The sequence below is a fragment of the Petromyzon marinus genome, chromosome 38 (assembly GCF_048934315.1).
Source record: "Petromyzon marinus isolate PM22_M1 ecotype Great Lakes invasive population chromosome 38, UKy_Petmar_22M1.pri1.0, whole genome shotgun sequence".
Lineage (NCBI taxonomy): Eukaryota > Metazoa > Chordata > Hyperoartia > Petromyzontiformes > Petromyzontidae > Petromyzon > Petromyzon marinus.
In genome coordinates, this window is record NC_133704.1 from 13,283,388 (window position 1) to 13,308,293 (window position 24,906).

The 24,906-nt window shown below is 47.6% G+C and overlaps 1 protein-coding gene across 1 annotated transcript; it reads right to left on the reverse strand.

Moving 5' to 3' along the window:
* Positions 1-23,076, reverse strand: LOC142930396 (uncharacterized). Its single transcript, XM_076072731.1, has 13 exons — positions 22,691-23,076; positions 19,313-19,366; positions 18,256-18,309; positions 17,341-17,489; positions 15,107-15,243; positions 14,315-14,455; positions 13,815-13,950; positions 12,285-12,366; positions 6,348-6,520; positions 5,234-5,294; positions 4,553-4,670; positions 3,549-3,941; positions 1-1,824 (listed from the first exon to the last, which is right to left on the reverse strand). Exons 2-13 carry the CDS (start codon positions 19,362-19,364, stop codon positions 495-497), a joined length of 2,826 nt encoding a protein of 941 aa, XP_075928846.1. The 5' UTR covers positions 19,365-19,366; positions 22,691-23,076; the 3' UTR covers positions 1-494.
* Between the last annotated feature and the right edge of the window lie 1,830 nt (positions 23,077-24,906).

The window sequence follows — 24,906 nt, forward strand, 5'->3', positions numbered from 1 at the left end:
TATGAAAAATAACAGATTTTTTTTCTTTTCTTACAAAACTAAATTTGTTTCTTACAGTATATATACATGGAGATCTACAATATATCTTATACTTAACAATGATTCCCTTTTTCATTGAACCCCATTATATTTTACAACATTTGAACACAGTACATGATCGCTTTCCATCTCTCTCCCCTCTTGACAACGGCTGAGATTACAAGCTAGGCTGGCTGGGAGGACACCATGCAAGGTGACAGCTCCGAATGTCAATTATCGTTGATCTGGGCTAGTCCCATGCGTGTGGTGTGGTGGTGATGATGGGCAGCCATCCTCCCGCCACTCCTCCGCTTGGTTCTCTCCCAGTCTTCGCAGGAGATGCTGGCACCGGAAGATTCCCCGAGGCCGTGGTGAATCCCCCCCAGCATTTATTCCGTAAGACACACAGCACCTAATAGGGAGACACACTCACGAGCCATGTAAGTCCCCCCCCCCCCCCCCCCCCAGAAATAAAACTAAACTTTGTCCCCAGGGCGGCGAATGGCCGGCCCTGTGACAGGATCATCGTCCTCTCCGCTCGTGCAACAGCAACAGTGATTCCGAACGAAAGAGAGAAATTTCCAGAAGCGCCTCCTAGTGCCTGCGAATCTTCGCCGAGTTCTCCGGGCTTCCGTCGGCCCACTGCCGACATCATCATCATCGGCGACGGAGGTGGTGGTGGAGGGGGCGGTGGGGGTGGTGGCAGTGACGGTGGAGATGGTGGAGATGGTGGGGACGGTGGTGGCAGTGACGGTGGAGATGGTGGAGATGGTGGAGATGGTGGAGATGGTGGGGACGGTGGTGGCGGTGGCGATGGTGGAGATGGTGGAGATGGTGGGGACGGTGGTGGCAGTGACGGTGGAATTGGTGGAGATGGTGGAGATGGTGGGGACGGTGGTGGCGGTGGCGATGTTGGAGATGGTGGAGATGGTGGGGACGGTGGTGGCAGTGACGGTGGAGATGGTGGAGATGGTGGAGATGGTGGGGACGGTGGTGGCGGTGGCGATGGTCGAGATGGTGGAGATGGTGGGGACGGTGGTGGCGGTGGCGATGGTGGAGATGGTGGGGACGGTGGTGGCGGTGGTGACGGTGGAGATGGTGGAGATGGTGGGGACGGTGGTGGCGGTGGCGATGGTGGAGATGGTGGGGACGGTGGTGGCAGTGACGGTGGAGATGGTGGAGATGGTGGAGATGGTGGGGACGGTGGTGGCGGTGGCGATGGTGGAGATGGTGGGGACGGTGGTGGCGGTGGCGATGGTGGAGATGGTGGAGATGGTGGGGACGGTGGTGGCAGTGATGGTGGAGATGGTGGAGATGGTGGAGATGGTGGGGACGGTGGTGGCGGTGGCGATGGTGGAGATGGTGGGGACGGTCGTGGCAGTGACGGTGGAGATGGTGGAGATGGTGGAGATGGTGGGGACGGTGGTGGCGGTGGCGATGGAGATGGTGGAGATGGTGGAGATGGTGGGGACGGTGGTGGCAGTGACGGTGGAGATGGTGGAGATGGTGGAGATGGTGGGGACGGTGGTGGCGGTGGCGATGGTGGAGATGGTGGAGATGGTGGGGACGGTGGTGGCAGTGACGGTGGAGATGGTGGAGATGGTGGAGATGGTCGGGACGGTGGTGGCGGTGGCGATGGTGGAGATGGTGGAGATGGTGGGGACGGTGGCAGTGACGGTGGAGATGGTGGAGATGGTGGAGATGGTGGGGACCGTGGTGGCGGCGGCGATGGTGGCGGCGGCGTCTTCATCCCTCCCGTCGTCAGGACGGCGATGTTCCTTGCTGGTGCAGGGGACCAGAACCCAGCTGGTAGAGACAAAATGCCCGTAACATTGATATGCTCCTCATCCGTACTTGAGGTATTCACGGCAGCACCCACTTACTACAGGGGGCGCGTCTCGCGAGGCGACGAGCGGGATGCGTCAAGCACCGCCCATGGTCTCTTGTCCCGTGTTAACAGCTGAGAGACGTTTCAGCCCCAAAATGTTCCACGCTCGAACAACTTTTTTCGTTAACATGAGAAGTACAAATTATCGTACAGTTTTAAAATATAGGAATAAAATGTAAAATGTAACGCCTACCGTACATGAAGAAACACAGGGCAAGATCCTCCGTATAGCATAGATCCCCCGTTTATATCACCTGTGAGGGCAAGTGCTGTTAGCGAGCACCTATGGAGGCCGGCATGGCACACGAGGGGTGGGTGGCCAGCACCACGACCGGCCGCCTTTGTCTCCCCAGTCGCAATGTTTACACATCGCACCAGGTACTAATTTGAGGCTGAGTTGACCTAGGGGAGGCCCAGGACCGGTTCAGATAATCGTCACTGGGTGTTGGTGGCCGTGAGCGGGAATGGAACTCGGGTTTCCGGGTTCGTACTGCCACGTGCTAACCGCTGCGCCACCGCTCCCCACACCTACCCATTATAGTGCTACACAACCCTGGCCCTGTCAATAACAATAAAGTAACTACGTAACTACCGTGTTTCAGATCTGCCTTATGTTCACGAACACGTTCCGAGACATGTTGCTTAGTTTCCCCAATTTAACTACTGCCGCAGACACAGCTTAGTTTGTAGACGCCGGGGTTTGCAAGTCAGGGATCACATCTTTCACAGATGGGATCAGATCACGAATTTTATGCAGTGTTAAATCGAACCTGGATCTTGTGTTTGCTCATGATTTTGGAATCTTTTTGGTGACCCCTTCTATATGGCAAGGTGATGGTTTTGTGTCTGCGGCAGTCATTACATTTTGTGTCTGCGGCAGTAGTTACATTGGGGAAACTAAGCGACATGTCTCGGACCATGTTCGTGAGTAGGACCAATACCTCGGCCGTGACTGATCATTGTTTTAATGCGGTGAACTCACACGGAATTGATTTCTCTAAGACGAAGGTACTCTGCAAACCCACTGGCTATCAACAAAGATTCGTTCACGAAGCCATCCATATATACAGACACAGACACAATTTCCACCGAGAAGATGGGTACAAACTGAGCAATCATTGGAAGGACGTTATCAACCAGTTTAAGTCATAACTGGCTGTGATGTTCCCATCCTACCACCTTCCGATGTTCGTTGTTCATTAACAGGTTCACACTACCACAGCCAATTCGCGTGCCGACCTGGAGGTGGTGGTGGCTCTGCAATCTTCTATCAACATGCCAATTTTCACCTGGCAGCCCTTTGATTGGTGGAAAACCAACCACCGTCATGGTTGCTGCCCACCACTCACATTACCATTGGCTGCTGACATTTGGGCCACGCCCATTTCAAACCTTTATAAACAGTTTGCCTTTAGAATCTAACCCACTTTTCCTGATGACGACCGCTTGCGTTGCGATCGAAACGTCGCAGTTTTTTGTTATTTTTTTGTTATTTAATTTGAGCCTATCTACGTGACTTTACCGAAAGACCCAAAGAATATGGATTCTCTACGCCCGTTGCCAAAAGGGGAGGCACTTTAACTCAACAACCCAGCCAGCCCCAAAACTTCACCAAATGCACCACTCGCACACGAAGACTCACTTCCCCTGACTCATGGTCCAGCTAATGCCGCCGTCCCAGCTGCTGTCTTCTCTGAGGCCCTTCTCAGTGCCCCTCTCGCCGGACGCGGAGGGGATCGCCCCGCCCGACGGTTCGCGAAGCCACTCGCAAGCCGTCAGGTACGACTCCACACTCTCGGAGGACGCCGGCGGCGACGGGGCGGAAGCCGCCGGATCGGGTGACCCGCATTCACCGGAAGAGGAGTCGTCGTCAATCTCGCTGAGCGTGCCGCAATTATTGCCGGGGGTAAAAAAGGTTCCCTCGGCCTGGCTAGACGGCGTCGGGCACGCTTCCGCTTCCAGGTCGAGGGAGCTGTCCGCCATCCACTCGTGCTTGAGGGCGTCCTCGGGCGTGAACCTCCACATGGGATCCCACCTGGAGAGAGGGGAAGGGAAATAACTAAATAAAGCGGTCAAGAAGGCCCACTCCTCTTCAAACATGGAGTAGGCGCGAGCTGTACGGTCTGTTCTCCGAATAGCACCACATGGTGCTTTCACGACACCATCGAGCGACCGGAACTACGTCGCAGCGCGAGTAGGGACAAGCGGTCGTGCGGCCGCCTCGGCGCAACGTAACGCAGGGACATTGGGATGCTGGTGGATGCTTCTGGATGCTGCCCACCATGCCCACCACGCGCCTCGGTCTTTGTTCGGCCTGCGTATGCACCTCACGCATTATCGCGGACTGCGCTTTACCCTACGTTATATATTGCTTATTATAATGCGATTTTTCCTAAACATGTTGTTCTTCAGGAACACAGCTACTATCGCATGATAGGATAAACAGGCTGCACGCAGTTTTACCGACAACCGTATCACGTCACGTGGTTGACCGTCAGATGACATCATCAAAAACATTTTGCCCCTGACAGGACAAGCAGCTGGCCAATCTCAACGAAATTGCATCTGTCAGGTGAGTGTCGATCGCAGATGTGAATTGAATTATCGACGAAGATAATGCGCAGTGGGTGGTGGTGTGCCACTTACGTGAGGCATCCTTTGATGAAATTGAGGAAATGGATATTTTCCGTCCCAAGCACTTTGCTGAGGGGTAAGCTTTCCGGGGTTACTTTCTTGTTCTTGACGAAGATCCCGCCCATGTGACCTGTTTTACGAAACAAACAAGGACACGGAGAATTAGTGCTGGGATGAAGACTGCAACGCAGTGCGCACTTTATGCACGACTTGAATGTCGCTTCAGTGTTGCCGAACGAATACATGATGAGGTCGTGCTCGTTGCACACAAAGCGCTTGCCGCAAATGAACCACTATACCTCGCCATCGAACAAAGACGAAGGTCACCGCATTGCACGGCGCTTTAAGATGCGCCTCTGCGGCCGTCTGGAACGCTCTTCCTTCCGATATTAGGAAGCCACTGGGAGCTGTGCACTTTCAAATCATCATCGTCGAGATTAAAAAAATAATTTCTCTTGAAACAGCTTTTTTGTGTTTAATTTGTTGTCCTTCCCCTTTACCTTCAATGAGCACGGTTGGCTACGTCAAATCTCAGACTCAAAGATGCACTTGCACGTGGAGATTCCCCGTCGGCTCATGGCCGATAAAGGGAAAACAGATTAAAACAGAGGGCAATATCGCTGGCTGCATGGCCACACGGCTCTAGGAGAAGTGCCAGCGCAAGTAGCGACCGCCGCCCCCTCCTCCACTCACCAAAGGAAATGAGCTTCGCTTTCGAGGTTATGATGACAGTCTTTGGCGGCACCCCCAGGATCTGCACGCACGCACGCACACCACAGCGGCGATGAGTTGACGTGGGCGAGATCAGTCGAGAGATTTGTCGTTGATGCACACGCGATTACGTGTGTCCGTCCGGTCGACTTACCTTCGACCACTTTCGTCGGATCTCAGAAGCTCAGCAGGTTTTGGCCTGCAAAGTGCTCGGATGAGTGACCATTGCCCACACCAGATTGTCGGGATTACGTGGTGTACATTACAGGGCAGTGCAACAAAATCTATTGTTGTACTTCATATGCTTCCATGCTCTGCTCCCCTTCACCAACCTACACCGACCATCATTGTGCAGTACAGTACTACTATTCGCTATTACTACTCAACTATTTTTTTATTTTACCAGGTAATGCCCACTTAGCTATACAGTAGCTCTTTTTCAGAAGCAACCTGGCCATCACAATGGATAGCTTCACGAACTGGCTTGCCATCACGTGATAACTTCTTCTCGCAGCCAAATACTCTGTTTGCGCACACGGAGAGATGCACGGAGCGACGCACATGTGACTCGCTTCGCGGTTCCTGACATGTCGTGGGTCTGTTATGAAACCGCGTTTATATTGAACTAACTGCAGCTGACTTGTTATTTCATTCAGGTGACGGCCTCACTGAGTTGTGCAGCATCTTTTGCAGAAGCAACCTGGCCTATCACACTTGATAGCTCAACGGTGTGGCTTGTCATGTGGAAATGTATAGCCACAGCCAAATACTCTGAAACGCGTGGTGATGTTGTTGTTGTTCTAAATGTGGAGGGGAAAACCCGAGGATCCGGAGGAAAATCCACCCAGTGACCACGGGGAGAAAGACAGAGAACGCGCAGACTCTAAATCTACAGCAGCAGCAGGCGTCAGTGTCGGAATCAAACCCACGACCTCCTGCGTACCAGGCGAGGTAGTTAACATCTCGCCACACGTAACTTGTAGAATAAAAAACCCTGTGACAAAGAGCTTCATGGCTCATCGGATTCCTCCAGTATTAAACACACATTCAGATTCTAGTCGTTGTTGTTGTTAACCTAGAAAGACCTCGAGCATACCTCAATGACCCTCTCCAGATGGTGACATTCCAACTTTCTCTTGAAGAGGTGATGGCCAGTCACGAGCTCAGCAGCCACGCAGCCCAGAGACCACATGTCCACGGAGCACGTGATGGGCAGCTTGAGGTACATCTCTGGCGCTGTGTACTGCACCGTGCCAAACCTCTTGAAGACTACAAAAAAAGAACGACAACAACAAAAGATGTCGGTATATCTTGCATTGGCATCTCTTGCCATGGGGGCGAGAGATGTTAACTATGTCGCCTGGTACACAGGGAGGTCGTGGGTTCGATACCGACCCTGATGCCCACTGTGGTCGCGTGGATTATTCTCAAGGCAGGCACGGTACACGGCGGGGTGGGTGGACAGCACCACGCCCGGCCGCCTTTGTCTCCCCAGTCGGAATGTTTACACATCGCACCAGGTACTCATTTGAGGCCGAGTCGATCTAGGTGAGGCCCAGGACCGGTTCAGATAATCGTCACCGGTGTTGGTGTGCCGTGAGTGGGAATCGAACTCGGGTCGCCGGGGTTTATAGCGCAGCGCACTAACCGCTACACTAACCGCTACACACACACAGTACACACACACGGTACACACGGTACACACAGTACACACACAGTACACACACAGAGTACACACACAGTACACACACAGTACACACACAGAGTACACACAGTACACACACAGAGTAGACACAGTACACACACGGTACACACAGAGTACACACAGTATACACACAGTACACACACACGGTACACACAGTACACACACAGAGTACACACAGTACACACACAGTACACACACACAGTACACACAGTTTACCACGTAGGCTTTCGTGACCAATATCATCCATAATACAGTTTTTTTGGGGTTAGATCGCGTGAATATATAAATGTGTCGTTAAACCCGCCACCACCCGACACAGCCAACTAGTAAGGGTTGTCACGTAAACAGAACGTGGCCAATTCGTCACTAGTACAGCACTAGTGTATAGTAGTGTATAGTGTAGTGTATAGTGTAGTGTATAGTGAAGTGTATAGTGGTGTAGTGTATAGTGTAGTGTATAGTAGTGTAGTGTATAGTGAAGTGTATAGTGTAGTGTTTAGTGTAGTGTATAGTAGTATAGTGTAGTGTATAGTAGTGTAGTGTATAGTGTAGTGTATAGTGAAGTGTATAGTGTAGTGTATAGTAGTGTAGTGTATAGTGTAGTGTATAGTGCAGTATACTAGTACAGCACTAGTGTATAGTGTATAGTAGTGTAGTGTATAGTAGTGTAGTGTATAGTGTAGTGTATAGTAGTGTAGTGTATAGTGTAGGGTATAGTGTAGTATACTAGTACAGCACACCGGTTGTGTTGGAGAGCCAAGCCACAACATTTACAATCTGAGTACGACGTTTCGCCAGTAATTACAACTAGCTTCATCAGGCGACAGCCAGATTTGTGGAGAAGGCCACCTGTTTAGTTCCTTATATAGAGGCGTAGATGTGGTGACCACGCTTCTGCGCTCTTGCACCACGTGGGGGGGGGGGGGGGATTACAGAGTCAACGTACATGATGCATGTACATTATGTGAACCCTTTGATCTTGTCCTTCCTGTCCATTGTGTGTATTAAAATAGCCGTACAAACGGTAATCCCTATTGAAGTATGGTGCCCTTTATAGGCGTGCATTTAAATCACGTATTATTTGATGATTCTCTTCCACGCAGCACTAATGCGGTCCCTATCCGAACGATTAAAATAATTTATTATGTATTTCAATTTCGATAGATTATCTAATTACGGTAGTCTTGGCCAGTAGTAGCTAGTTTTGCACGGAACTTAAACATTATCAAAATCAATTGAGTGTCCTTGTTGGCACGCGTGTTCTGCTACTGCTGACAGTTGTATATGGAAGTATTTAATATTTCTCTGATGTTCTTTTAGTCTCGTGTTGATCATTCGTCCTGTTTGCCCAACATAATATTTGCCACAAGTGCAGTTAATCCTGTACACCCCTTCTGTTGATAGCTTCGGTAATGTATCTTTTGTACCAGATTTTTTGTTGTTGTATTTTATGTACCGTGCCATATCTGACTCGGATGTTTTTTTTTTCCAAACATCTGGCTAGTTTATAAGTTACTCCTGTAATGTACGTTATTTTGATCATTTTAATTACTTGGGCAGTTTCAATTCTCATGTTACTTGATTTGGTTTTGGCATTCAATGCCCTGTTGATTTGTGCATCATTGTAACTGTTCATTTGCAGCGCTTGTTTAACATGTTGAATTTCACTTCTCAGACTGTCACCATCTGACACTTTCTTAGCTCGACGAATGAGCGTCTTGATAAGAGCAGATTTCTGTGCGGGGTGATGGTGTGACTCTGCATTCAGATAGGCATCACTATGCATTTACTTTCGACAAACGCTGTGTGTTATTTTACTATTTCGACCCCGTCCGAGCAGAATATCCAGAAATGGTAGAGTTCTGTCAGCTTCCACTTCCATGGTGAACTGGATGGATGGGTTTTGCGATTTGAGATGATTTAGAAATGCGTTCAGTGTATCTTTGCCGTGTGGCCAGACCACCAATGTGTCATCCACATATCTCAACCAAGCAGATGGTTTCAGTGTGCTTGAAGCTATTGCTTTTGTTTAAAAATCTCCCATGTACAAATTCGCTATCACAGGACACAAAGGAGAGCCCATTGCTGCTCCTTCCTATTGTTTATAGAAGTCACTTTGCCACAAGAAGTAAGTGTTCTTTAGACAGTGTTCAGCTCGTCTTGGGATATCTTTGGCTAAACCTTTGTTCGTTACCAGAGTGTCGAGTAATTTAATTGGCCCGATGACCGGAACCCTCGTGAACAGAGACGTCACATCCAAACTTACGAGAATATCATTAGGGTTAAGCTTATAGACAGTACACACACACAGTACACACATACAGTACACACACACACAGTACACACACAGAGTACACAGTACACACACACAGTACACACACAGTACACACACAGTACACACATACAGTACACACACACAGTACACACACAGTACACACAAATTACACACACACAGTACACACATACAGTACACACACAGTATACACACAGTACACACATACACAGTACACACACACAGTACACACACAGGTCACACACACAGTACACACACACAGTACACACACACAGTACACACACAGTACACACACACAGTACACACACACAGTACACACACACAGTATACACACACACAGTACACACACACAGTACACACACTGTACACACACAGTACACACATACAGTACACACACAGTACACACATACAGTACACACACAGTGTACACACACACAGTACACACACAGTACACACACAGTACACACACGGCACACACACACAGTACACACACAGTACACACACACAGTACACACACACAATACACACACAGTACACACACACAGTACACACACAGTACACACATACAGTACACATACAGTACACACACAGTACACACAGTACACACACAGTACACACACAGTAAACACACAGTACACACACAGTACACACACACAGTACACACACACAGTACACACACAGTACACACACACAGTACACACACAGTACACACAGTACACACATACAGTACACACACAGTACACACACACAGTACACACACAGTACACACACACAGTACACACACACAGTACACACAGTACACACACAGTACACACAGTACACACACACACAGTACACACACACAGTACACACAGTACACATACACAGTACACATAGTACACACACACAGTACACACACACACACAGTACACACAGTACACACACACAGTACACACACACAGTACACACACACAGTACACACAGTACACACACACAGTACACACACACAGTACACACAGTACACACACAGTACACACACACAGTACACACACAGTACACACACACAGTACACACACAGTACACACACACAGTACACACACACAGTACACACACAGTACACACAATACACATACACACAGTACACACAGTACACACACACAGTACACACACGCACAGTACACACAGTACACACACAGTACACACAGTACACACACAGTACATACACAGTACACACACAGTACACACACACAGTACACACATACAGTACACACACAGTACACACATACAGTACACACACAGTACACACACAGTACACACACACAGTACACACACAGTACACACAGTACACACACAGTACACACAGTACACACACACACAGTACACACACAGTACACACAGTACACACAGTACACACACACAGTACACACACACACAGTACACACAGTACACACACACAGTACACACAGTACACACACACACACAGTACACACACAGTACACACAGTACACACACACAGTACACAGAGTACACACACACAGTACACACACACACAGTACACACAGTACACACACACAGTACACACACACAGTACACACACAGTACACACAGTACACATACACACAGTACACACAGTACACACACACAGTACACACACGCACAGTACACACAGTACACACACACAGTACACACAGTACACACACAGTACATACACAGTACACACACAGTACACACACACAGTACACACACACAGTACACACACACAGTACACACACACGTGGTGCCACGACATCGAAGCCGCCCCGTGGGAGCCGTGCCTGCAACGGGGGTGCTGCAGCGGAGAAGCCACCCGGCCTCCGTCACGGCGCTTCCCCCGCCACCCTCCACGTGAACACACACCTGCACTCACGTAGGGCCTCGTGGGGGGGGGGGGTCAACTGCCCCTGAGTTTTTACCCGAGAGCCCCCCTCGTGGGGGTGCTCCACGGTTTCTCAGGGCCAGGGAATTGGCAGCCCCCCCCAGGCCGAACGACACTGCGGCGCCGTGGATTAACCTAACATTGTATGGCCACGGCGAACTCACTGAGAACCGCAATGAGGAAACACCCAAAACACACGCGGATCGGCAGGCAGGTGGGGGGTGGGGCGGTACAGGAGGTCCTGCATGCCGTGCACTTGGTTAAACAATAGAGGGCGGGCGTCGGGGAGGAGGGCTGATCTGATTGGCAGAGAGCGGGAAATCCGAGGCTCCTGATTGGATGAGAGACCAGCGGATCGGTGGCGCCTGGCCTTTGAAGTAGGGGAATAAAAAGGGTTGAAAATGAGAAGCAGGCCTCTCTTTTGCCCGGGGTCTTTTGGAGTGAGGGACCGAGGAGTGATCGTCCCCTGCTACTCGAACGTCCGTGAGACGGGTGGCAGAGCAGCCAGGTCCAGCCCCCCAGCAAAAGCCACGTGCAGCCTCGCCTCTCTGCGACTACCTACACCTCGAGAGCGGATCGTAAGTACGGAGAGGGGAGGTAAGTCTAAGAGGGAATATCCGTTAAGGAGAGTGAGTAGGGAGAGACGGGACAAATTGGGTCCTAGACCGTAGAGAGATAGGTTAGATCTGCCCTGCTGGTCCACACTGGCACAGGTTGGGTGGCTTCATTAATCGAGGAATAAATCGCCAGTAGACATTAAACCGTGTCGTGTTGTCTCTGTGAGTACGGAGGGGCGTGCCTGGTGTTGTGAGCCTGTTCGTTGTGGTTTCCTGCGTTTTCGCACGAGCGTATATTTTGCCCGCGCGTGCACGCTCGCTGTGCACGTTAACTTGTGAGCCCGCGCGTTGTGGTGTCCCATGTATTCTGCCCGCGTGGGTACTCTCGCCACTGGGCAACTCGTGGTTGGCATGTACGAGAGGGGCACAGCGGCGCATTCGCAAGGTGGTTAGTGCAGCCATTTAAATCATGCCACGAGGGGCAGCCGCGAGGGGGGGAGAGTCGGAGAACGGTGGGTCACAGGAGAACGGGGAGATGGGGGGCAGTCTCCCCAACACACACCCACTCATGTGAGCTCACTTACAATTGGGACACTCTTGAAAGCTGAGACCAAAATCTGTGAGTCTGACATCGCTGGTGTCTTGGTCATTGATGAGGATGTTTTCCTGGAGAAGACAAAGATGTTAGATACCTCGCCTGGTACGCAGGAGGCCGTGGATTTGATCCCAACCCTGATGCCTGCTGCTGCTGCTGCTGTATATTTGGAGTGTACATGTTTTCCTAGTAGTCGCATTGATTTTTCCGGTTTCTCCCTCCACATTTAGAATCAACATCAGACACTGAGAGTATTCGGCTGATATATATGTTTCCACATGATGATTAGCCACTGCGTTCAGCTATCATTTTTGATAGCCAGGTTGCTTCTAAAAAAAGCTACACAGCTCAGTGGGGCCTTGAATAAAAAGTAGTTTAGGTTATAGTTTCAAAAACACTCCTGGATTGCGACTCTCTACTTCAGTTCTAATACTAATGCGTCATCTGTTTTACGATAGGGTTCAACTATTTTTTAAATCGTGAATTTGTTTCCTCAAAAAGTGTGAACGTTGCAAGTCAAAGTTATTGCTACGCAGACCTCCTGGGGGTACCGTGAGGTGATTTATAAAGTAAAGTGATTTATGAACGTGAGGTGATTTATAAACGTGAGGTGAAATTATATCAGACGAGAGAGTCATTGGTGAACAACCGTGTTGTATAAATCTACCGATATAAAATAACGATAACATTTAAATCCATATGGTAACCTATAAGGATATACCAAATGACGTCACGCGTGCAAAGCGCGCCCGTTGATTTTTGTTTGTATTCGCTTGCAGTTACTGGCCAGTTAGCATACTTCGCAAAATGGATAATTAGTTAGAGTATTGATGTTCATTATTCATACATTCATTTATCAGGACCATGTTGGGTCAGGCAAGGGGGGTACTCGGTTGAAACAAAATTCAGGGAGCTGGTGGGAACGTTGGGTTGCTCGGTCAATGGCCAGGGTCAACGGCGGCACCACGTGGTGTATTCCACAAATATGTCCGACTGTGAGGGCGGGCACAAGCCGGCGTGAGTAGGTTAAACGTTGAGTTTTATAAGGGCACCACGAGGTGACCAGCCCCACCCAGCCCCACCCCTCCCACCCCCCACCCAGCCCCACCCTCCCCACCCCCCACCCAGCCCCACCCTCCCCACCCAGCCCCTCCCCACCCTCCCCACCCTCCCCTACCCAGCCCCTCCCCACCCTCCCCTCCCCACCCAGCCCCTCCCCACCCTCCCCTCTCCACCCAGCCCCACCCCTCCCATTTTATCCGGGTGTCCGGATACACGTGAACAGACATCCACAGACATACACAATTAATCCCCTGCCTCCTGTGAATTTATCCCAGTTGGGCTTCCAGTCCACTACGTCTCCTACTACCAGTATAACCACTGGCTTAGAGCATTGTCACTGAGATGCACGAAGCGCTGTGGGTGGGGCGCTGTGGGTGGGGCGCTGTGGGTGGGGCACTCTGGGTGGGGCAATCTGGGTGGGATGTCAATGACGCTGCAGGCCGTAGTATTCACTCACCGGCTTCAGGTCTCCGTGAATGATTTTTTTATTCTTGAGTTTCTGCAGGGCCTTCAGAATGGACCTCACGTACACCTTGGCCTCGGGCAGGGTAAAGGCCGTGGGAGCCAACTTGAGTTGCTGTCTGAGGTCTCCCCTGCGAGACAGAGCGGCACGCATGGTTACGCTCCCTTCTTCTTCTTCGTGACCAATGCGCATGCGGCGCGTATTGGAGACGAGGCTCCTCGCAAGAGCCGGATGTCGACTCTACCGTAGCCGGTCGCTCACAAACATTCCCCACGCCGGTGATGTAGGGCCCCGTGGGGGACAGTGTCCTCGTGCACGGCTGACAAGTGCTCCCGTTTCCCATCGCTGTTTATAATCATGAAGCAGATGCATTGTGTTTTGTGCATGTAAGTTGCGGGGAGGAGGCTCGTGATGGACGCTGCTACTGGGCAGTTGGAGGCAGTCGCCCTCCAGCAACAAGGGAGGGCGGAGGAGAGACACCCACAACAACTCACGTCAAAAGCTCAAGGACCAGACTGAAATGGCCCCTGAAGGTGAAGGTGTTGAGGAGTTTGATGACGTAGTTGTTGTTTTTCTCTTCCGACTGCAACGCTTTAAGCATCTGCACCTCCCTTTTGGAATGGTATGGCTTGGCGCTGCGGAGAGAAAAGTGGTGAACGAGTCTCACCCCGCTCTTAGTACTGCATGTTGAGAAACAAGGTGGCCGCATCAACACATTTCTTTTATAATAGAGGTGTTTTTTTCTGGTTCGATCGCGTAAATATATAAATGTTGTGTAATTAAAACCCACCACCAGCCGACACAGCCAATCAGTAAGGTTTGTCGCGTGAATAAAACGTGCCAATTATCTATTATTTAAGCACATCGGTGTGATGGCGAGTAAACCCACAACATTCACAATTGGCTATTCAAGACATCATATATTGATTCATTATGATTAACCCATCTGGTAATATGTCCTGCATATTTTCAGATTAACATATTCCATTGTGACTTATATGATTACAGTACAATAAACCCCCCTCTGATCTTTGCGCCTGATAGGCTTACGGTGATGATGTCATCTTGCTCAATTAAAGACTGGAAGGAGGAAGACGTCTTAACAATTCTGGAAAATCGCCTGATGATGCTGGTTGTAATCACCAGCGAAAACGTCATATTCAACTGTAAATGCTGTGGGTTTACTCTTCATCGCACCGGCGTGCTGAAGTAATGGCTAATCGGCGCATTTATATTCACGCAATCTCTTCAAACTCTTCTCTTCACAATTCCAGATATAAACTCACTATGATTCGTGCTGCAGCATTTTCACAGCCACTTCCTGCTTATGTTTGTGATCCAGGCATCGGATCACCTGGCCATATCCTCCCACTCCGAGCACACTCAGGAACTGGTACCTATATGCCAGATGCTCATCCTGGACCTGGAAAACATTTACAAAAGAATTCGATTTACACTCAGATAAAACAACATTTTCAAACCAAACTTTTATTATTATTTTGCCAGGTAAGACCCGCTGAGCTATATAGCTCTTTTTCAGAAGCGACCTGGCTATCACAAATGATATCGCTCAACGAAGTGACTTATCACGTGGAAATTTATAGCAGCCAAATACTCTAAATGCGTGACATTGATTCTAAGTGTTGAGGGAAAACCCAGAGGACCCGGAGCAAAATCCACGGGACCAAGGGGAGAACATGCAAACTCCAAATATACAGCAGGCTATTGAACCCACGACATCCTGTATACCAGGCGAGGTAGTTAACATCTCGGCACCGTTCAGTCAGTGCTCAATCACAACTTAGCACTCATTTAACCAGTGCTCAATCGGTACAGTGCTCGCATTCATATTTTTCAGAGAAAATTATTAAAAAGTATTGGAATCATGATTTTTGTCTGTCCGTATACCGATCTGTCTATGAGCACCAGTGGCTGTGATTCGTGAACACATTTTACGGGACGCAGACCAAAAGATTTGTCAGCCTCCAGAGAAGATCCCGAGTGTTGGGTGGCAAAGTCTACAATCCTGACGTGAACATTGCCACCATGTGGGCTACGTGAAATGGGGAATGTAAGTTAACTGGCACTGCTACAAGAGGCATTACTCTGAAATGCGGCACAGGGCCTCAAATCGTTGCTTTTTTAACTCGAACATCTAAAAGCCCCAATGTTTTTTTTATTCTGTAAGGTTGAGGTAAAAAAAAGAATACCTGATGAAAAAAAATAGGCAATAGTACAGGAGGTGTGAAGATGTTTAAACACCAAATAGACACCCACTGTAAGGCATCAGGTATGCGTTAACTACACACCATCGTGGTAAGAGACCCAAGCAAGCTCGTTCTGATAATATCTGGGTGTCTACTTGGGTGTCTGAACACCTCCTGCGTTGTTGTTGCCAGGAAAAGGTGGAGCGTCTTCTTTTCTCTTCATCATGTTGATACTGGCAACAACATTTCCCGTAATACAATTTCTCTATACACTTGCAGTAGCAATCCAGTACATCACTCAGACAAAGTGTAAGTAAGCGTGCAGTGTTTTTGGGGTGTTATTCATAATGAAGGTTTTTTTTTTGTTAGATCGCGTAAATATAAATGTGTTGCTAACCCACCACCACCTGACAGCCAATTAGTAAGAGGTTTTGTCACGGGAATAAAACGTGCCAACTAGTAACTGCTTCAGCCCACTAGTGTGTTGGAGAGTAAACCCACAAAGTACTCAAATGGTAAATGTTGTGGATTTACTCGTCAACACACTGGTGTGCTGAAGCAGTCACTAATTGGCACGTTTTATTTACGTGACAAACCCCGATACTAATTGGCTGTGTCGGGTGGCGGTGGGTTAACAACACATTTATATTTATGTGTTCTAACCCAAAATATTTTTTTTATTTTGGATAATATTGGTCACGAAATCCTATGTTTCGATTTAAAGCTTTCGTGACTGCAGGGATTCATCTTCTTTCGGTAAAGTCACCACGTAGAATGGAAATAACAAAATAAAAATAAAACATAATAAAATAAAATTCTCACAACGTTTCGGCCACAACGCAAGTAGCCTTCTTCAGGTGAAGGAACAGAATTGTCGGGACGACAGCACTTCAATGAACACTGCTAAGCTTGGCAGCGTCTTTTAAGCTGTGTTGGATTAGCAGTGTGTTGCTAATCCAACACATTAACACAGCTACTTCAATGCTAAATTGTTCTGTTGATATGTAAACTCCTTTGTCAAGGCGCTCTGCTCCTCCCACCCAGCTTAAAAGACGCTGCCAAGCTTAGCAGTGTTCATTGAAGCGCTGTCGTCCCGACAGTTCTGTTCCTTCACCTGAAGAGGCTACTTGTGTTGTGGCCGAAACGTCGTGAGAATTTTATCATGTTTTATTTTTATTATTTTATTTCCATTCTACGTGACTTTACCGAAAGAACCAAGAAGAGAAATCCTATGTGTTAAACCAGGGGTGTTATGTTTACAGTGAGATGTGAATTGGTTGGAAACCACATGGACCTTGGTTGAGGGTACGTACCAAATTGTAGTGGGGACTTATGAAATCATGGACAGCGTTGAAAGAACTGTGTGATGGCTGACGGATCTTGAAATAATAGATGCGCTTGTAGCGTGTGAGTTCATCATGCTCAAACGGTGTCATTCTACATCCGAATTTCCAGATGATATCTGCATGCACACACGCACAAAACAAAGACAAACATCCCCCGTATATCCTTTAATGGACTGTTGGAACAAGTGCTGTGAGCGAGTAGCACCTATGAACGTCGGCGCTGTGGCACACAAGGGAGGTGGGTGGCCAACACCACGCCCGGTCGCCTTTGGCTCCCCAGTAGCGACGTTCACACATCACACCTGTTAGTCATTTGAGACCGAGTCTACCTAGGGGTGGCCCATGACCGTTTCAGATAATCGTCACTGGTGTTGGCGGGTGTGAGCGGGAATCGAACTCGGGTAACCGGGTTTGTAGCGCGGTGAACTAACTGCTACACTAGCGCTGTCCATACACGCACACATACACATACGTACCAAGAACGTGTATGTGCATTGAAAGCAGAGTAAGCATCAACAAGGAGAGCATCACTTACAAGAGCTCAGTCTAACCTCTTACGTGTCTTCTATTGAGGGGTATAGCATCGTTGAGGGATGAGACTTAATCATGGAATGGAAGCCAAAGGAGGAACACGCCCAAGAAGAAATTACGCAATCGGAGAAATGAAATGAGAACGTGTGCAGGTTCTAGGACTGTTGTATGGCGGGATCATGCGATTATGGAGATGTTCTAATCAGAGGTGCGGGGAAGGACAAAAAACTAACACAAAAATCAGTTTTAAAGAAATTAGTTTGTCAATCTAGATGATTTAAAAGTGCATAGCTCCAGAGACGTAGCAGTGGATCGGGCGCTACGATTATACTGTAGTGAATGGAGTAGTACCGGTAGGCGTGTAGTGCATCCCTGCCTCTGCAATGACGACAGGTTCATCCATTTCTGCTAGTCACGCGCGGACACACAAACGCACAGATATATCAGTAACGCCTTCATCACATACAACGCGACGCACACATGATTGCCCCATGACGAAAATTTAGCAGCATTCTCTTGAAAAATAGCCATGAGACACACGGTGGGGCCCTCCTGGGTAAACAAATGCAACAAAACGACACAGACAAGTGGATAATTTAATCCATGATAGAGGTTTTTTTTTGGGTTAGATCGCGTAAATATATAAATGTGTCCTTAAAACCCGCCACCACCCGACACAGCCAACTAGTAGGGCTGTCACGTAAACAGAACGTGCAAATTCGTCACGAGTACAGCACGCCGGTGTGTTGGAGAGCCAAGCCACAACATTTACAATCTGAGTACGACGTAAAATAACGACAAATTTATATATTTACGCGATCTAACCCAAAAAAACCTCTTATGGATGATATTGGTTGCGAAAGCCCACGTGTTAAACGGATCATTTAATTTAAATAAGTTTTAGCTAAGGGATATGTGATCACTTAAGGTTTTTATGTGGCATCGATTATCCTGGACCTCAATAGAGATTGTACCCATGTCTGTACTGTGCAGAGGGCTTGTGAAATAAAACGTCAGTGTTTTGATGTAATTACGCAAACGGAGAAATGAAATGAGAACGTGTGCAGGTTCTAGGACTGTTGTATGGCGGGATCATGCCATTATGGAGATGTTCTAATCAGAGGTGCGGGGAAAGACACAAAACTAACACAAAAATCAGTTTTAAAGAAATTAGTTTGTCAATCTAGATGATTTAAAAGTGCATAGCTCCAGTGGCTTCCTATATCGGAAGGAAGAGCGTTCCAGACGGCCGCAAAAGCATATCTGAAAGTGCGCGATGCAGTGACCACTGTCTTTGATCGTGGCTGTTGATAATGCAGTGAACTCGAGTTGTGCGTGTGTGCGCTAGATGCAGAGACGTAGCAGTGGATCGGGCGCTACGATTATACTGCAGTGAATGGAGTAGTACCGGCAGGCGTGTAGTGCATCCCTGCCTCTGCGATGACGACAGGTTCATCCATTGCTGGTAGTCACGCGCGGACACACAAACGCACAGATATATCAGTAACGCCTTCATCACGTACAACGCGACGCACACATTCATGCGTCGTGGGCCAGTGGATTGCTGCCAAGGCAACCTGACGGCGTGGCCGCACGTTCGCCGATCGTTGCAAGAGGTTCGCGGTTAGACTCCAGCGGCCGCCCTGGATAATGCTGCAGTGTGTATCTATGATGCGAACGCGACGTGGACGCACGTGCCGTTTGCTTCGCGGCAAACGTTCAAGGTCCCGTGACACAAATAAGTGCAAGAGTAGCTGATTATGTGCCGGCGTCTTGATCCAAATTGAGTAAATTACTCAATTGGAAAGAAAGCAATCATTGCCCCCGACTGATAAATAAATAAGAAAAAAGGTTTTACCATTTCTGGGAATAACACAGGAGGTGTTAAAATGTTCACTCACCAAATAGACCCCTATTGCAAGGCATCGAACCTGCATTAACCACACATACTTGTGGTAAAACATGCAAAGAAACACGCTTTGATAATAACGTAAGCATTGTGTTAGAAACTGACTGGCCCTCACCAGAGAAAGCTTCCTTTGTGGCCTTGTCTCACCAGTGATATAGAGCAGAGAACAACGCCAAAAGGCAAACGTCGCCCCTACGACATCATCACCCCTACGACATCATTACCCCTACGACATCATCGTCCCTACGACATCATCACCCCTTTGTCATCATCGCCCCTACGACATCATCGCCCCTACGACATCATCACCCCTACGACATCATTACCCCTACGACATCATCGCCCCTACGACATCATCACCCCTTTGTCATCATCGCCCCTACGACATCATCGCCCCTACAACATCATCACCCCTACGACATCATTACCCCTTTGTCATCATCACCCCTACGACATCATCACCCCTTTGTCATCATCGCCCCTACGACATCATCACTCATATGACATCGCCCCTTTGTCATCATCGCCCCTACGACATCATCACCCCTACGACATCATCACCCCTACGACCTCATCGCCCCTATGACATCATCGCCCTATGACATGATTGCCCCATGACGAAAATTTAGCAGCATTCTCTTGAAAAACAGCCATGAGACACACGGTGGGGCCCTCCTGGGTAAACAAATGCAACAAAACGACACAGACAAGTGGATAATTTAATCCATGATCGAGGTTTTTTTGGGTTAGATCGCGTAAATATATAAATGTGTCGTTAAAACCCACCACCACCCGACACAGCCAATTAGTAAGGGTTGTCACGTAAACAGAACGTGGCCAATTCGTCACTAGTACAGCACACCGGTGTGTTGGAGAGCCAAGCCACAACATTTACAATCTGAGTACGACGTAAAATAACGACAAATTTATATATCTACGAGATCTAACCCAAAAAAACCTCTTATGGATGATATTGGTCGCGAAAGCCCACGTGTTAAACGGATCATTTAATATAAATCAGTTTTAGCTAAGGGATATGTGATCACTTAAGGTGTTTATGTGGCATCGATTATCCTGGACCTCAATAGAGATTGTACCCATGTCTGTACTGTGCAGAGGGCTTGTGAAATAAAACGTCAGTGCTTTTGATGTAAGGGGAACTGATATCTGTGGGTATACTTTCACATGAGCCGTTGTCCATGCTATCAATTTAGCTTGTGTCACTGTATTGTGATGTGAGTTTGTAGCATTGGACTGTCAGGCGAGCATGTATCAGGTATTAACATCACCTCAGCCCATCATCTCTCAGGGTTGATGAAATAAGCACCAAATAAATACCAAATAAAATTAATGGAAAAGCCCGGAGTGGATATCCTTTTAAGAAAAATTCCACAGTCCCTTGGCAGGTTGTCTCCGCATAGGATGACCTCAATGATGCACTTTGAACTCATCTAGATTGAAAGCAAATTTCTTTAGAACTGCTTGTTGGGAGCCATCCATTTAGTACGTACGTATGGAGGGGGGAGGGGGCGGTTAACCCAAATGCGTATGCTTGTGTATGGGGGGTCGACTGACAATGTACGTACGCATAGGAAACGGGGGGGGGGGGGGGGGTGAAGCCTCGATAATAATTTGTCTATATTGGTCTTCAAAATAGTTAGATAGTCCTTGATCGTTTCTGCGTGGATTCAATATCAGCCGTTCTATAGGATTCGGGGGGGGGGAGGGGTGCTTCAAGCGTATGTACGCAGGTGGGGCGGGGGGGGGTGTAAAAAGTATGCGTGCGTACAGGGTGGGGGGGAGGGGTCAAGTTTTGACAGACTTTTGCGTGCCTACTACATGGATGGCCCCTTGTTGTGTTTAGTTTTTTGTCCCTCACCCCGCACCCCCCATTCGCACGTTTGGCTACGTACGGTGCCAAAGAGGTTCAACATACATAGACATTGCAGTTACGGGAAACAAAAAAACACACGGTCCTAATTTTGTCAACACCAAAGGAATGGTGAGCTGAGTAAATCTACAACTGGGATTTGGGTTTGCGTCCGTTAGAGCATAAGGACATCACTCAGCATCACACGGCCAAACGTACGCACCTACGCATGTACACCATAACGTAGATGTGAAAACCCCCACCAATGATCCTATTCAGACTGTCCATTTTGAAATCACATTCATGGCTAAGTAGACCCTGTGGTTTGTCATGACTTACTTACGCGATCTAACCCAAAAACCTTTATTATGAATGTCAGCTCTTTGGTGACTGCATGCCTACAAGTAGGAAACTTTCGATTGAAAGCTTTCGCGACTGCAGGGATTCATCTTCTTGGTTCTTTCGGTAAAGTCACGTAGAAGGTAAATAATGAAATAATAACAATAAAACATAATAAAATAAAATATTGTGAGAATTTTATTATGTTTAATTTTTATTATTTAATTATATTATTTCCCTTCTACGTGACTTTACCGAAATAACCAAGAAGTAGGACACTTCATCATTAGACCTTTGCCAGTACCAAAATGTAATAATAGGGTTTTTCCCCTTTTTTCTGGCAACAAAACTGAAACCTTTTAACAAGGATTCATGTCTGCATTAACCACAATACCTGAAGTCAAAATGCAAACAAAAAACATACTTTGATAATATATGATGCATTGCCCTTGAATCTGATTGGTCCACACCAAGGGACGGCTTTCTTTTGAGCCTCGACCCAATTGGTGCTCGACCACATGACGCCAAAAGGTGTACGCCTTTTATTGAACATTTGTAAAATGTTCCCGGATTATTTAAGAAATGTGAAAGACAAATAATCCCACTTTCGTGACGAGATATCACACAAATTAAAGAGACATCACCTAAGGAGCAGGAGCTCCACCTACCGTGCGACTGCTCTCGACGAATTCAATCCCAGAATGCAACGCGGGAAGCCTGTGCGCTCGGTGACGTCAGAGGGGGACCACGTGGGCCGCGGGTTCTGATGTGAAATGTTCGCCGCATAGCTTTCAGCCGCTTGAGCACCAGGTGCACCACACACGCCGTCGATGTCGTGGTACACAGAGGCAAAGATCTCCGTGACACACGGTTGGGTGAAGTGGCGTTAGCGAGTAGCAGCGCCTATGAAGGTCGCTACAGGAGGGGGTGGGTGGCCAGCAACACGTCCGGCCGCCTTTGTCTCCCTAGTGGCGATGTTTACACACTCATGGCACACACACACACACGTGTTACGACTCATGACACACACACACGTGTCATGACATTCAAAGGTGTGTGTGTGATGAGGAAAGTTTTTGTGTGATGTTGCGTGGAGACGCTGCTGCCGAGTGGTGGCGCTATCGGCAGTCTGTACAGTGCACACGCTACGAACCCGGCCACCCGCGAGTTCGATTCCCGCTCACGGCCACCAACACCACCAGTGACGATTATCTGAACCCGGTGCTGGGCCTCCGCTAGATTAACTCGGCCTCAAATGAGTAGCTGGTGTAGCGGTGTGTAGTAAACATCGCCACTGGGGAGACAAAGGCGGCCGGGCGTGGTGCTGGCCACCCACCTCTCCTGTAGCGACCTTCATAGGCGCTGCTGTTACTCGCTAACGCCACTTGCCCCTACAGCCTGTAAAGGCTACACGGGGGATCTTTGTACTCGATGTCTACTGCAATGTAGACCGACGCCACTGCTTCTCTACAATAAAGTTTAAAAAATCACAACAACCGACTGGTGAGTACAGTGCCTCTGTACACGAGTATATTATATCTTTTATAGGCGTAAGTTTATATTTTATTCTTGAAAAGTCGTATGTACAGTGGTTGAAAACGTAGGCAAACCACAATTACAGCTCGCAGATAACTCGCAAATTCTATTAACCAACAGCCTCCAATCCCGCCTCCCACATGTTACGAATTAATGAACATCAATACTTTTAACCGATTGTCCACGTCTGTGCGGTGATATCCTAACTGGCTAGCCACTGTAAAGCGACGAGAAGTTTAAAAATAATCAACGGACGCGCTGTGCACGCGTGAGGTAAATGTGTTTACCATTGGGAACCAACATTACTCTGGATTACCAGATGGATGTAAATGTTATTCCTAGTTATTTTATATCGGCAGATTCATACCACACGATTGTTCACCAATGACTTTCACATCTTATATAATTTCGCACGTTTATAAATCACCTCACGTTTATAAATCACCTCACGTTTATAAATTATCAAGTTTATAAATCAACTCACGTTTATAAATCATGTCAAGTTTATAAATCACCTCACGTTTATAAATCACCTCACGTTTATAAATCACCTCACGTTTATAAATCACCTCACGTTTATAAATCATCTCACGTTTATAAATCACCTCACGTTTATAAATCACCTCACGTTTATAAATCATGTCAAGTTTATAAATCACCTCACGTTTATAAATCATGTCAAGTTTATAAATCACCTCACGTTTATAAATCACCTCACGTTTATAAATTATCAAGTTTATAAATCATGTCAAGTTTATAAATCACCTCACGTTTATAAATCACCTCACGTTTATAAATTATCAAGTTTATAAATCACCTCACGTTTATAAATTATCAAGTTTATAAATCACCTCACGTTTATATATTATCAAGTTTATAAATCACCACACGTTTATAAATCACCTCACGTTTATAAATGATCAAGTTTATAAATCACCTCACGTTTATAAATCATGTCAAATTTATAAATCACCTCACGTTTATAAATCACCTCACGTTTATAAATCACCTCACGTTTATAAATCATGTCAAGTTTATAAATCACCTCACGTTTATAAATCACCTCACGTTTATAAATGATCAAGTTTATAAATCATCTCAAGTTTATAAATCACCTCACAGTACTCCGCAGGGGTCCCCGTAACCTCCCGGTTTAAGAACCACCGCTCTAAGCAATAACTTTGACTTGCAAAGTTCACGCTTTTTGAGGAAAACAAATTCACGATTTTAAAAATTATTGACCCCAATGGTGAAACAGATGACCTATTGGTACGAGGACTGAAGTAGAGAGTGGCACTCCAGGAGTGTTTTTTAAACTATAATACTAAAGTACTTTTTATTTTACCGG